The 14,344-nt window shown below is 41.3% G+C and overlaps 1 protein-coding gene across 2 annotated transcripts in view; it reads right to left on the bottom strand.

Moving 5' to 3' along the window:
* BORCS5 (BLOC-1 related complex subunit 5) overlaps nucleotides 1-14,344 on the bottom strand; it is a 200,090-nt gene that overhangs the window by 58,757 nt on the left and 126,989 nt on the right. For both annotated transcript variants that reach the window (XM_053718911.1, XM_053718912.1), the window contains exon 4: nucleotides 5,476-5,633. In XM_053718911.1, the coding sequence (XP_053574886.1) occupies nucleotides 5,476-5,633 (158 nt within the window). The remainder of the gene's footprint in view (nucleotides 1-5,475; nucleotides 5,634-14,344) is intronic.

The raw sequence follows: 14,344 nt of genomic DNA on the forward strand, positions 1-14,344 counted from the left end.
ATCTGGATGAATCGGAATATGCAGATACACATCCTGTAAATCTATTGTAGACATATAATGCCCTTGCTAAACAAAAGGCAGGATAGTCCTACAGTAACCATCTTGAATGTTGGTATCCTTTACATAACGATTCAATATTGATAGATCCGGAACTGGTCTGAAGGAATTGACCTTCTTTGGTACAATGAAGAGATAAAATAAAACCCCAGCCCCTGTTCCAGAACTGGAACTGGCATAATTACTCCAGCCAACTCTAGATCTGAAACACATTTCAGAAATGCTGAGCCTTTGCTGTGTTAACTGGGACATGGGAAAGAAAAAAAATCTCTTAGCAGGAGGCCTTAACTTGAAGCCAATTCTGTACCTTTCTGAAACAATGTTCTGAAACCAGAGATTGAGAACGGAATTGATCCAAATTTCTTTGAAGAAAACATAATCTGCCCCATACCAGCTGAGCTGGAATAAGGGCCGCACCTACATGGGTACTTAGGAGCTGGCTATAGGTTTCTATAAGGCTTGGATATATTCCAAACTGGAAATAGTTTCCAAACTGATACCGCTCCTAACAGTTGAGATAATAATTTATTACCCTGGAAAGAAAGGGAAAGCAAAGTTGACTTAGAAGACATATCAGCATTCCAAGTTTAATCCATAAAGCTTTTCTAGCTAAAATAGCTAGAGACATATACCTGACATCAACTCTAATGACATCAAAAGATGGTATCACCAATAAAATTATTAGCATGTTATAGAATAATAATAATGCTATAAAATTATGATCTGTGACTTGTTGCGCTAAAGCTTCTTAACCAAAAAGTTGAAGCTGCAGCAACATCCACTAAAAATATAGCAGGTCTAAGAAGATTACCTGAACATAAGTAAGCTTTTCTTAGAAAGGATTCAATTTTCCTATCTAAAGGATCCTTAAATTAAGTACTATCTGCCATAGGAATAGTAGTACATTTAGCAGGAGTAGAGACAACCCCATAACCTTAGGGATTTTGTCCCAAAAAACTCTAATCTGTCAGATGGCACAGGATATAATTGCTTAAACGTTTAGAAGGAGTAAAAGAATTACCCAAATTATTCCATTCCCTGGAAATTACTTCAGAAATAGCATCAGGGAGATTAAACACTTCTGGAATAACTACAGGAGATTTAAAAACCTTATTTAAACGTTTAGATTTAGTATCAAGAGGACCAGAATCCTCTATTTCTAATGCAATTAATACTTCTTAAAATAAAGAACGAATAAATTCCATCTTGAACAAATACAAAGATTTATCAGCATCAACCTCTGAGACAGAAACCTCTGAAGAACCATTATCAGTATCTGAATGATGATGTTCATTTAAAAATTCATCTGAAAAAAGAGAAGTTTTAAAATACTTTTATGTAAACTAGAAGGAGAAATAACAGACATAGCCTTCTTAATGGATTAAATAAAATCTCTTATGTTATCAGGAACACACTGAAAATTAGATGTTGACGGAACAGCAACAGGTAATGTAACAGTACTAAAGGAAATTTTATCTGCATTAATAAGTTTGTCATGACATGCAATACAAACAACAGCTGGAGAAACAGATACCAAAAATTTATAGCAGATACACTTAGCTTGGTAGCTCCAGCACCGGGCAGTAATTTTCCTGAAGTATCTTCTGACTCAGTTGCAACGTGGAACATCTTGCAATATGTAAAAGAAAAAACAACATATAAAGCAAAATTGATCAAATTCCTTAAATGACAGTTTCAGGAATGGGAAAAAAATGCCAGTGAACAAGCTTCTAGCAACCAGAAGCAATAAATAATGAGACTTAAATAATGTGGAGACAAAAGCGACGCCCATATTTTTTTAGCGCCAAATAAGACGCCCACATTATTTGGCGCCTAAATTGCTTTTGGCGCCAAAAATGACGCCACATCCGGAACGCCGACATTTTTGGCGCAAAAGAACGTCAAAAAATTACGCAACTTCCGGCGACACGTATGACGCCGGAAACAGAAAAGATTTTTTGCGCCAAAAAAGTCCGCGCCAAGAATGACGCAATAAAATGAAGCATTTTCAGCCCCCGCGAGCCTAACAGCCCACAGGGAAAAAAGTCAAATTTTTTAAGGTAAGAAAAAATTATTGGTTCAAATGCATTATCCCAAATATGAAACGGACTGTCTGAAAAAAAGGAATGTTGAACATCCTGAGTCAAGGCAAATAAGTGTTTGAATACATATATTTAGAACTTTATAAAAAAGTGCCCAACCATAGCTTAGAGTGTCACAGAAAATAAGACTTACTTACCCCAGGACACTCATCTACATGTTTGTAGAAAGCCAAACCAGTACTGAAACGAAAATCAGCAGAGGTAATGGTATATATATAAGAGTATATCGTCGATCTGAAAAGGGAGGTAAGAGATGAATCTCCACGACCGATAACAGAGAACCTATGAAATAGACCCCGTAGAAGGAGATCATTGAATTCAAATAGGCAATACTCTCCTCACATCCCTCTGACATTCACTGCACGCTGAGAGGAAAACCGGGCCCCAACTTGCTGCGGAGCGCATATCAACGTAGAATCTAGCACAAACTTACTTCACCACCTCCATAGGAGGCAAAGTTTGTAAAACTGAACTGTGGGTGTGGTGAGGGGTGTATTTATAGGCATTTTAAGGTTTGGGAAACTTTGCCCCTCCTGGTAGGAATGTATATCCCATACGTCACTAGCTCATGGACTCTTGCTAATTACATGAAAGAAATAGGCCCCGCCCATCTCACTCGATGTCTCCTCAGCCTTAAAGAACCGCACCAGAGCGGTTTTAACTAGCCATGTGGGTTCTAAGACCCAAAAGTTAAGCCATGTGTGCCCTTAATAAAGTTTGCCCAAAACGTTATTGCCCACAAAAACATTAAAGCACTCCCAAATCAAAAAACGTTTGCTCACAAACATTTGCAATTCAGTGTCAACCATATTTGTAATTGGCCCATATGCAAGCTAAGTAATGCCCTTCTATTTAGCTCTAGGATTACTGCTTACCCTTACCCTCCTGGGTATAATGTAAGCCTTTCTGAAATACACAGTCTCTCCAGAAAAATATGACTGAACATACCTCATTGCTGCATAGCATGAAACCGTTCCTCACACTGAAGTTTCCTGTACTCCTCAGCCTCTGTAGGAACAGCAATGGACCTTAGTTACAAATGCTAAGATCATCATCCTCCAGGCAGCAGTCTTCATCCATCTGCTGCCTGAGAGTAAATAGTACACACCGGTACCATTTAAAATAAACTCTTGCTTGAAGAAATTAAAAACTAATATTTTATCACCTCTTTCACTTTACCCTTCCTAGTACTTAGAGTAGGCAAAGAGAATGACTGGGGCGGGGAGCTAAGGGAGGAGCTATATAGACAGCTCTGCTGTGGTGCTCTTTGCCACTTCCTGTTAGTAGGAGGATAATATCCCACAAGTAAAGGATGAATCCGTGGACTCGTCTTACCTTTATAGAAGAAAGATAGATAACACCTTTACTACTCATTCCCCAGCTTTGCACAACCAACATTGTTATATTATTATAGTTTATAACATTTAAACTTCTAAATTTCTGCCCGTTTCTAAGCCACTACAGACCGCCTCTTAATCACATGCTTTTTTTTATTGGCTTTTCATAACAAGACTGCTAGTTCATGTGGGCCATATAGATAACATTGTGCTCTCTCCAATGGAGCTGCGCAGGACATAGCACTAATTGGCTAAAATGCAAGTCAATAGATAGTAAATAAATAGCCATGTGACCAGGGGGCTGTCAAAGAGGCTTAGATACAAGGTAATCACAGAGGTTAAAAGTATATCAATATAACCAGGCTGTGCAAAACTGGGGAATGGGTAATAAAGGGATTATCTATCTTTATAAATAAAACAAATTGGGAATAGACTGTCCCCTTTAGATAGTCTAAACAGCTCTATTGTTTAAAAAATACATTTTAAAATTCCCTTTTTTGATGCAACAAAAAAAAAAATTGACTTTAAAAGGGAAATCAAACATTTATAAAAAAATATATATAAGCATAGTATTAAGGTTATTCTGCGTCTCCCTCTAGTCACGAGTGCAGCCATGATTAAATCTAGCTTTAATACATTACATCGCTGATCTGCTTGCACATGTGCAACAACTCTACTTCAGATGCCTGCAGTGCAATGAAGGTTCCATAATGGCAGCATCTATGATTAGAAGGAGGTGCATGAAATGTATGTAGTGCTAAGTGTCCTTTTAATATCTCTTTTATTAAATATTGCACATTTTTACCAATATCAGTTGCAAGCTCTTAAAGTAGGGATGCACCGAAATTTCGGCCGCAGAAAGTTTCGGCCGAAAATGGCATTTTTGGCTATTTCGGTTTTCGGTTTTTTTGCCTGTTATTTTCGGTAAAATTATTGTGTAGCATGTTTAAAATTTGATGCTAGCCTAGAGCTGCTGTTTAAGTTTATTACTTGACTTACTGTTCTGCAAATAAAGAGCTTTCTAAGACTATACTGTATTTGGATAATTGGTAAAAAAACAAAAAAACTGTTAAATATGATTCTGTTACATAGAACTAAATGAAGAATAATACAGTATATTGATATTTATAATTGTTTTAAGTAGGGATGCACCAACATTTTGGCCGAAAATTGCATTTTTTGCCTGTTTTTTTATTTTTTTTGGTAAAATTATTGTGTAGCATATTATTGTTTTAAGATATTTTTGTCCAATTTTAGTGTTACTTTCAAAAGTGTGGGCTTTTTTAATTGGCTCTAATTATGCAAAAAATAAAATTAAAAAAAATAAATTTTAAAATAATTTGAAAAAATACATTTTCGGTATCAGTTTCGGTTTTCGGCCAGAATTTCCATTTCGGTGCATCACTATCTTAAAGTGAAAGTAAATTTGTAAAACGCTAGGATTGACTATTAAAACAAATAAAGGGGACTTTCATTCATAAGATACTTCATGTAGAAAGCGCCTTAATTTGTTTCAATCAGTCGCCGTTCTTAGCTGCTACATTTTTTTGCTAAGAGGTGACGTTTTCACCTCTTAGCCAATAAGCCGTGCAATAAATCCGGCTTAGCGCTCATGGGAGACCTGGATTTACTGCAAGGCTAAAACGGTGAAATTTTTTTAGCCGTGGGCTGCTGTAGCAGGTAAGAACGGCGACCGATTGAAACAAATAAAGGAGCTTTCTACATGAAGTATCATATACTTCATGAATGAAAGTCCCCTTTATTTGTTTTAATAGCCAATCCTAGCGTTTGTAAAACGCTAGGATTTACTTTCACTTTAAATGGCTTTTTATGGCTATATCAAAGCTGCTTACTTATTCTAACACTAGTAAGTACTGATGGGTTATGCTTGTATTATCGCTACAATTAATAGTTGGAAGTGCATAAAAATATGAAAACCTTTTAGATGATGATTTTCTTCCTGTTAGTTGTTTACTTACCTCCTTGATTCGTTTTACCAGAGCATTCTGGTCAAAAGACACAGCCTCAGCACACTGATGGAGGTGATCCTGATAGCGCACACACAGCTGCAATACTTGAGGGGAGTCCAGCCTCTCCAAACGGACATTGGTTGGGGACGTTTGACCACTCAAGAGACCTTAAGAAAGAGAAGAATATAAGTGATTAGATATCTAATTCACAATAGCACTTTCCAAGTTTTACATTACCATATGCAAAGTTAAATAACTGAATGTAAATTACTGATTTACCAGTTAGAATTGTTCTTACTATTATTATTACGAACCTTGTTGGTAAAGAAAAGTATTAAAAAAAATGTGTATAACAGTACATAACATACCATAATTATTAATAGAACTAGCTACTTCTAGAAATAACATGCTATGATGCTGTGCATTAATTTAATGTATCAATATGCTCCTCTTTCTTAGATTTTCTAAGTTGGATTACAGTTTTGGCAATATTGAAAATAAAAAAATTGTTCCACACGTAAAAAATATAAATTATGCTTACCTGATAATTTCATTTTCTTCTGAAGGGAAGAGTCCACAGCTGCATTCATTACTTTTGGTAAAATACAGAACCTGGCCACCAGGAGGAGGCAAAGACACCCCAACCAAAGGCTTAAATACCTCCCCCACTTCCCTCATCTCCCAGTCATTCTGCCAAGGGAACAAGGAACAGTAGGAGAAAAATCAGGATGAAAAAGGTGCCAGAAGAACAAAAAATTACAACCGCCTAATAGATAAAACACGGGCGGGAGCTGTGGACTCTTCCCTTCAGAAGAAAATGAAATTATCAGGTAAATGAGTTTGTTTAGGATTATTAGGTATACTTATTATTTAATCACCATTTTCATTAAAAGAATTGGGTCCTTGAAGGGCATTGTCTCACTCAGAATGCCTTTGGGGCTGAGGTTTGTGCACCTTTTGGGGCGGGTTTCCCGATCTCACTTTTTGTACAATTGGATTTAACTTTTCCCACATCACGTAGAGATAAGTGGATAGCCTTTTTGACATATCTGGATATACTGTCATCTTTCTAGCATACATTTCTTTTAGCCTCCTATATACAACATGTACTCCATCGAGCGGCAATGACCGAGCCGAAAAACGCAGTAGCACTGAGAGGTTTAAACTGTCATTCCCCTGTTGAGATTTAGTCTTGATTGTGTACAAAAATACATACCCCTATGACAAGTGTGTCACTTACTGGCTTGATACTATGGAGGCATAATGCCTCTATCTATACCCAAGCACTCTGATGTTAGAGAGGTTAGTTGGCTCACAATCCTTTAGTAGGAATTCGTAAGAAAAACGTATTATGGCCATTACATCAGATTTATTTAACCAATAGACTGATTTGTCCATTGATCCGTTGTAGGATATTACAGCATGTATGAATACACATAGGGAGTTCTCTGGTTTAGAAGGAAGACCATAATCTGCTCCCAACAATATTAATCTTCATACATAAGTGCCTGCTTAAACAAGGCATAACTGATATATTGATCAGATATAGAAAGTAGTATTAGGAATTTTCTAAATATTTGCCTACAGAAACATCTTGTTGTTTAGGCCTTGTCACCATAGTAACAAAATCAACTCTCAGCTGTGACCAGTTTCTGGGTTAGCTCTGGTATTTTGTTTTTAATTAGTATTCACATACAGAGGATATGCTGGGGGGGGGGGGGTGTTTTAGTTAACCTATTACGGGAATAGAAAGGGTATATATAGCAAATGTATATTGTTTTATTTCATTGTATAGCCTGAGGAAACGGCCCCTGAGAGGCTGAGAAACGTGTTGCTTTGTTTTAATAAAATACTGCTTTTATGATACACTTGCTGCTGTTTGGAACTTTTCTATAGTTGAGAGTGGATCCTGGTGACGTGGAAATACAGTCTACTGGGCAGCTGAGATGTCCCAGATTGCTACTACTGCACCTGGAAGAGCGCTACACACTGTAAGTGTAACCATTAAGTATAATATCTGCCTGTTCAAACTGTGCTAGGCTATGGTAGATCTGTTCTCTCACTCGCAAGAATGAATGCTCCTTTTATTCACCTACTGACCGAGTGCTAGATTTGCTGGCACACAGTGAGCTTGACTACTGCTATAGTTCCAGTCTGGCCCATTAGCACCACTGGGTGCTTCACCTTTGTGAGTACCTATCTTATTTCCACATTGATTATTCTATGTACAGACGTTACTAGGTCATATTGGCGCCTCTGTGTTCTCTTCAAGCATAATTTATGTTTTTCTTCTTAAAGGGGAAGAGTCCACAGCTGCATTCATTACTTTTGGGAAAACAATACCCAAGCTAGGGGACACTGAATGCAAACAACGGGTGGGTACAAAATGATGCCCCTTCGAAAGGCACCACAGCCTGATACTCGACACCCTAAAAAATATAGATGACACGGGTGAAAACCCTAAGCCCAGTTAACTGCACATTAGTTACACCGCCGGCAAAGCCGAACTAAACCACTCAGTCCCAGAGTCCGTCAAGCCCAAACAACCTCAGAGGAGTCAGCTTTGCGGATCACGATTCCCATGAAGGTACCCAGCCAAGACAAGGACCGCTATCTGCCCCCAAAAGAGAGAACAGATTCTCATGAAAGATCCAAATTGGAGCTGTACAATACCATGATTAAGGTACTGTTATATATATATTATAACCACAGAACCCATAACATGCTGCTCTTTAATATACCGCTCATCTGAGAGCAATACGCAGAGACTATCTACTCTCATATGGGGTAATTTAATCCCTCCTGGGCCTACATATCACATCAATCCTTGCTATTGACCACTTACCCTGGCAGTTCTCTATCATCATTTGCAGGATTGATCAAATTTCGAACACTGCTTTATCTGCACCTTTCCTTGCTTAAAATTCCCTTGCCACACACTGACACTAAAGAGCTTCAGCTACACAGTCAAATCAACTCTATACAGCATAGAAATGCCTCCAAGGAGACAGGCAAAGCAAGATAAAGTGACTAAGAGCCATCATAGTATAACAGCTTCTATGAATAAATTCTTTAAACCACTTGAAAACTCTGATCCGCCACCAGAAGCCATGGATTCTGTAGCTGAGGTACCACAACTCCAGGCTGCAATGGCCACCCGAGCCCATGCAAATCACACAAGCCTTTCTTGAGACCCTTCCATCTAAACAAGACTTTACAAATCTAATCTCGCAGGTGAAATCCTGTATTAAGGAAGAAATCTCAGAACTATGTGAGGAAATGCATGAGATTGGAGACAGGGTGGAATTTCTTGAAGAGGAATCCGCGTCACAACAATCAGATATTGCAGGCCTTATTCAGAATGTTCAGGCTCAGAATACTGTAATTGCCCAACTCCAGGATAAACTGAACAATATCGAAAACAGAAGCAGACGACAAAACATCAGAATCAGAGACATTCCAGAGACCATCACTGCAGAGAATCTTCATACTTACCTACAAGACTCCCTAAACGTCATATCCTTTTTGCCATCCAGCTGCTAAGGCCTCGGATCCCTGTGCCCGCTAGGAATGGGGTCCTCCAACATAGCCAAAACATGTCTTAAAAGAACACGAAGGTGAGCCAGCCTATAACGGAAGGCAAAATCATCCCTCACCGTATAAACTGAAGACCCTGGCCCCGAGATAGGGGCCCCTGAAGCCTCAGGGTCCAACTCTGCCCCAGAAGGCCGAACTGAATCAGGGGATATCACGCTCGACGGGCCCTGATTAACGGAACACGGACAGTATCTTAGAAATACTTCACTTGGAAGATGTAAATGATTCAGCGCCATAGAAATGGCCATACGGAACCGTGCCGTAACCTCTGGAGGAAACAAGCCACCCTCTGGAGAAGGAGTAAAGGCCATAGGGATATCTGCTTGTGTAGCAGGGAAATGGAATGCTCGCTTCACAGGTCATGGAAACCTCGGAGGCGGATGGCTCAGCACACTCTAAGCTCCCTGGTTCGGGAGAAGAGAGTACTCTAGAACGGCAATCGAAACATAACTGATAAGCATTGATTACCCGGGCCATTTCATATTCATCACAAGACACATCCTCCGTATCTGAGGCATCTGTGTCGCGCATATCAGAATTCTCCATAAACTTGGGATTACAAAAATGACAAAAAAACAACTGGCACCCTTTAACACTCTCAATGGCTGGGGCACTTACCACCTCCTATGAACCAGACAACCCACGAGCAAGACTCTCTCGGTCGAACACAGTCAGCATATGGAAATGAAAAACAATGTAACTGCACCCGTAACAAGGTTCACCATGCCAGTCACGAAAAGAGCGTGCAATCTGGAAAGATTGCGTCATTAAAAGAAGGCTGTTATGTTCCGTAAAGGCCCTGAGACTAAGTATAGCTACACAATTGCAGATAGAACCATATAACAAACATGATTAAAAGTCCCCCCTGTTCAATATTCCCCCACAGGAGATATTAACCCACGATTCCTTATTAATATAAAAGGAGTCCCACTGGGACCCTACCTTGTTTCGTTAACATTACATTCACATATCGAAATAAAATGAAACGATCTTACCGGAATCTACGCCTTGGAACAGGAACACGGTCCTTCAAGTGCGACAGATAGCAGCTTCGCTTCTGATATGGACTTGAGTGAAGAAAGGTAGACAGCGAAACTCGTCAACGCCAATTACCAAGGAGCTGTTAATATGAGTCGGGATGGGTTCGCAGGAAAACTCTCCCTGCATCTCCGGACTCTAACTTTAATCCATGCACTCACTGAGAGGTTGATAGGATTACTTAAAACTCCAGTCCCATTGCGAAGAGTACTACCCTCCATGAGAGACTCTCTCAAACTTCTGACAATTCTCTGCCAACCTCCTGTGATGAAAGGCAAAGAATGACTGGGGGATGAGGGAAGTGGGGGAGGTATTTAAGCCTTTGGCTGGGGTGTCTTTGCCTCCTCCTGGTGGCCAGGTTCTGTATTTCCCAAAAGTAATGAATGCAGCTGTGGACTCTTCCCTTTTAAGAAGAAAAAGGAAATTTATGCTTACCTGATAAATTGATTTCTTCTATGATACGACGAGTCCACGGATTCATCCTTACTTACAGGAAGTGGCAAAGAGCACCACAGCAGAGCTGTATATATAGCGCCTCCCTTCTCTCCATCCCCAGTTATTCGACCAAAGGTATAGGAAGAGAAAAGCTAAAAGGTGCAGAGGTGACTGAAGTTTTGAGAAAAAAATAATCTGTCTAAAATGAAAGAGAGGGCCGTGGACTTGTCGTATCGTAGAAGAAATCAATTTATCAGGTAAGCATAAATTTCCTTTTCTTCTACTAGATACGAGTCCACGGATTCATCCTTACTTGTGGGATACAATACCAAAGCAACAGGACACGGATGAACGGGAGGGACAAGACAGATAACTAAACAGAAGGCACCACTGCTTGAAGAACTTTTCTCCCAAAAATAGCCTCCGAAGAAGCAAAAGTATCAAATTTGTAAAATTTGTAAAAAGTATGAAGGGAGGACCAAGTCGCAGCCTTACAAATCTGTTCAACAGAAGCATTGTTTTTAAAAGCCCATGTGGAAGCCACCGCTCTAGTAGAATGAGCCGTAATTTTTTCAGGAGGCTGCTGTCCAGCAGTCTCGTACGCCAAGCGGATGATGCTTTTCAGCCAAAAAGAAAGAGGTAGCCGTAGCTTTTTGACCCCTACGCTTTCCAGAATAAACAATGAATAGAGAAGATGTTTGACGGAAATCCTTGGTCGCTTGTAAGTAAAACATCAAGGCACGAACCACGTCCAAGTTATGTAACAGACGTTCCTTCTTAGACAAAGGATTAGGACACAAGGAAGGAACAACAATTTCCTGATTAATATTCTTATTTGAAACAACCTTAGGAAGGAATCCAGGTTTAGTACGCAAAACCACCTTATAAGAATGGAATATAAGATAAGGCAAATCAGATTGTAACGCAGAAAGCTCAGAAACCCTTCAAGAAGAAGAGATAGCAACTAAGAACAAAACTTTCCAAGAAAAAAGCTTAATATCCATGGAATGCATGGTGTGACAGACCCCTCTGTCAGTACTGGAAGGGTTAACTTTGTTCAGTTTTGAGAAACTATTTTCTAAAGACAGGTTTCCTGGCATCAGCTATTGTTTACTGTAATTAAGTTTAAGTGATAAGCGTTCACATTGTTTAATCACCTCCAGAGTCAGACTGCCAGGTGTGAAGAAGGACTCCATTGTTTTCTTGTGTTTAATTGTTTATTTGGTTAAGTAATGCAAATCTATTGTATTCTGTAAAAGGGCGTCTTCCCTCTATCTAATGTACTATCTTTTTCCTGTGCAGCTGTTGCTGGTAGTGTCAACCAGGTGGGAGACCTGCATAAATACTGGGCATATAGCCCTCAATAAAACACATTCTGTTTTACACTCAAGATGGAGCTTGGTCTCATGTTTGGAGGGAATTAACTGGGTTCGTGTGTTGCTGATCCCGTATTCAGGGCATCTTTCATCTGGTATTAACCCTTATATCCGGGTTATACCATAACAACTGGTGGCAAGCGACGGGATGAACCTCATCGCCCAGAAGAGCTACCCTTAAAGACCTGCTAGAACAACGGGGCCGACAAGCCAGTAACCTCAGGAAGAGGGAGATTATTACAATACTGACCGAGATGGACGGAGTACCAGGGCCCGAAGGAACCAATGAGCCCAGCATATCAGACAGAACCCCTGAAGAAGCAAGCTTTGACCGGGCAGTTAAAATAAGACTGGCACATTATGGCCCCAACCCGTCTGCCGAAATCATTGACCGGGTCATAGCAGCAGTGGAGGCCAACCTACTTCGCCAAAGCGGCGTTGCAGCAGCCCAAGTCACAGCAACCCCAGTGGAAAACAGAAAGGTACATTTTGCAGCTTTTAAAAACTTCCTGGAAACAGAAGGAGAGATTGATTGGTACCATGCGGATTTTGAGAGGTAATGTGCCCTACACAAGGTACCCGAAGAGGACTGGGTCACGATATTATCCGGCCTGGATTATAATGCTGTAAAAGGTAAATGCTATAAATGCTCTCCAGGTATGCGGTTACACCGGAGGCATACAGGAGGCGGTTCAGAGACACTGTTAAACTAGCTGGAGATTCCTACATCGAGTGGGCATGTAGGGTGCACCGCACAGCAGCTCACTGGATGGCAGGGTGCCAAGCCGTATCCAGGGAAGAGGTGCTGCAGCTATTCCTGTTGGAACATTGCTTCGACAAGTTATCTGCAGGAGTTAGAGAGTGGGTTCGGGACCGTAAACCCTCCACACTGCATAAAGCTGCTCGTCTGGCAGATGAGTATATGGATGCCCGCAAACTGGACACTGCTACCACTAAGACCCCTGCCAGGGTGGAGTACCGACCCACAGTCACCCCATAAGATACTGGTTACCAACCCCCGGCGCACCGCTCTACAGCACCACCTCCAACCACGAACTATCCTCAGCCAGCCTGGTTCAACTCACGGGACTACTCGCAGCCCATTCGGTGCTTCGGATGTAAGCAACTAGGGCACAAAAGACCAGAGTGTCCACTAAACCCAGCGAACCAAGCACAGTCCTGGAGACCCACCGGAGGAAACCCACGTAACCCTCAGCCTGCTGCCCACTGCGTAGAGGTGGAAGAATGCTGGGGCATCCTACATGAAGCAGACCCCGTGCAAGCTGCCAACCGGGATAACCGGCAACAGCACCGGCAACTGGTTAAAGTGAATGGGAAGGAGGTCAGTGGTCTACGGGATACTGGTGCTACCATGACCTTGCTCCAAAAGAACTTGGTGTCTGAGAACCAGCACACCAGACACACTATGGCTGTGAGGGTAGGAGGGGGCGCTGTGTTCCGCCTACTTGTTGCCCGGGTACATTTGGATTGGAGAGTGGGCTCTAGACATGTGAATGTGGGGGTCATGAAGGACTTACCAGCTGATGTTCTCCTTGGAAATGACTTGGCCACCCTTGTTTCTGCCTAGCGCTCCCATGGGTCCCGTCGATGTTAACCCTGTGACTACCCGTGCCCAAATCCGTGCCACCGAGACCGACCCACCTGCTGCTAAGCCCCAGGACGCTGAGCTCAGTAAATCTCTATCCGCTATTGATACGTGGAAGTCCCGTTACAACGCGGTGATGAAGGCGAAGCGTCAAGTAGAGGATTAAATGGTCACGTTAAACAATCACGTAACAGTGCTAGCGGGAGAGAAGAGGAGCGCAGAGGAAAAAGCGCGTTTAGAACGGGAATCTCTGCTAGACAAGCTGCACCGACAGACCGCAGAAAACACCAGCTTCAGACTGGAACATGAAACAGTAAAGAAAAATTTAGCGACACTGGAGAAAAAGCTGACACTGGCTCATAGTGAGGTGCAGCAACTCAAGGGCAACTTACATCAGTATAAAGGGCTTGTGGATACCTATAAAGAGCAGGTACAAAAAACTCGTAAAGAAGCCGATGAGATTTGTCTCCAACTGGAAAGAAGCGTCTCTGAAAACAAAAACTTGAAGGACTGTTCAGCCCTGGTCTAGGCACTGAAGAAGTTGAACCCTTATTTATACGGACAGGAATTCTCTCTCATAACGGGAATGCAGATGGATTGTCCCGGCAAACTGACATTCCTACCACCTCCTAGTCCGGTCATCCCCAAGTTGACCCGCCAAAGGGTCAGGCCGGGTCTACTGGAGTGTCCCACCAGGAGGGAGCCGTGTGACAGACCCCTCTATCAGTACTGAAAGGGCTAACTTTGTTCAGTTTTGAGAAACTATTTTCTAAAGACAGGTTTCCTGGCATCAGCTATTGTTTACTGCTATTAAGTTTATGTGATA

The sequence above is a fragment of the Bombina bombina genome, chromosome 6 (genome assembly GCF_027579735.1).
Source record: "Bombina bombina isolate aBomBom1 chromosome 6, aBomBom1.pri, whole genome shotgun sequence".
NCBI classification, from domain to species: domain Eukaryota; kingdom Metazoa; phylum Chordata; class Amphibia; order Anura; family Bombinatoridae; genus Bombina; species Bombina bombina.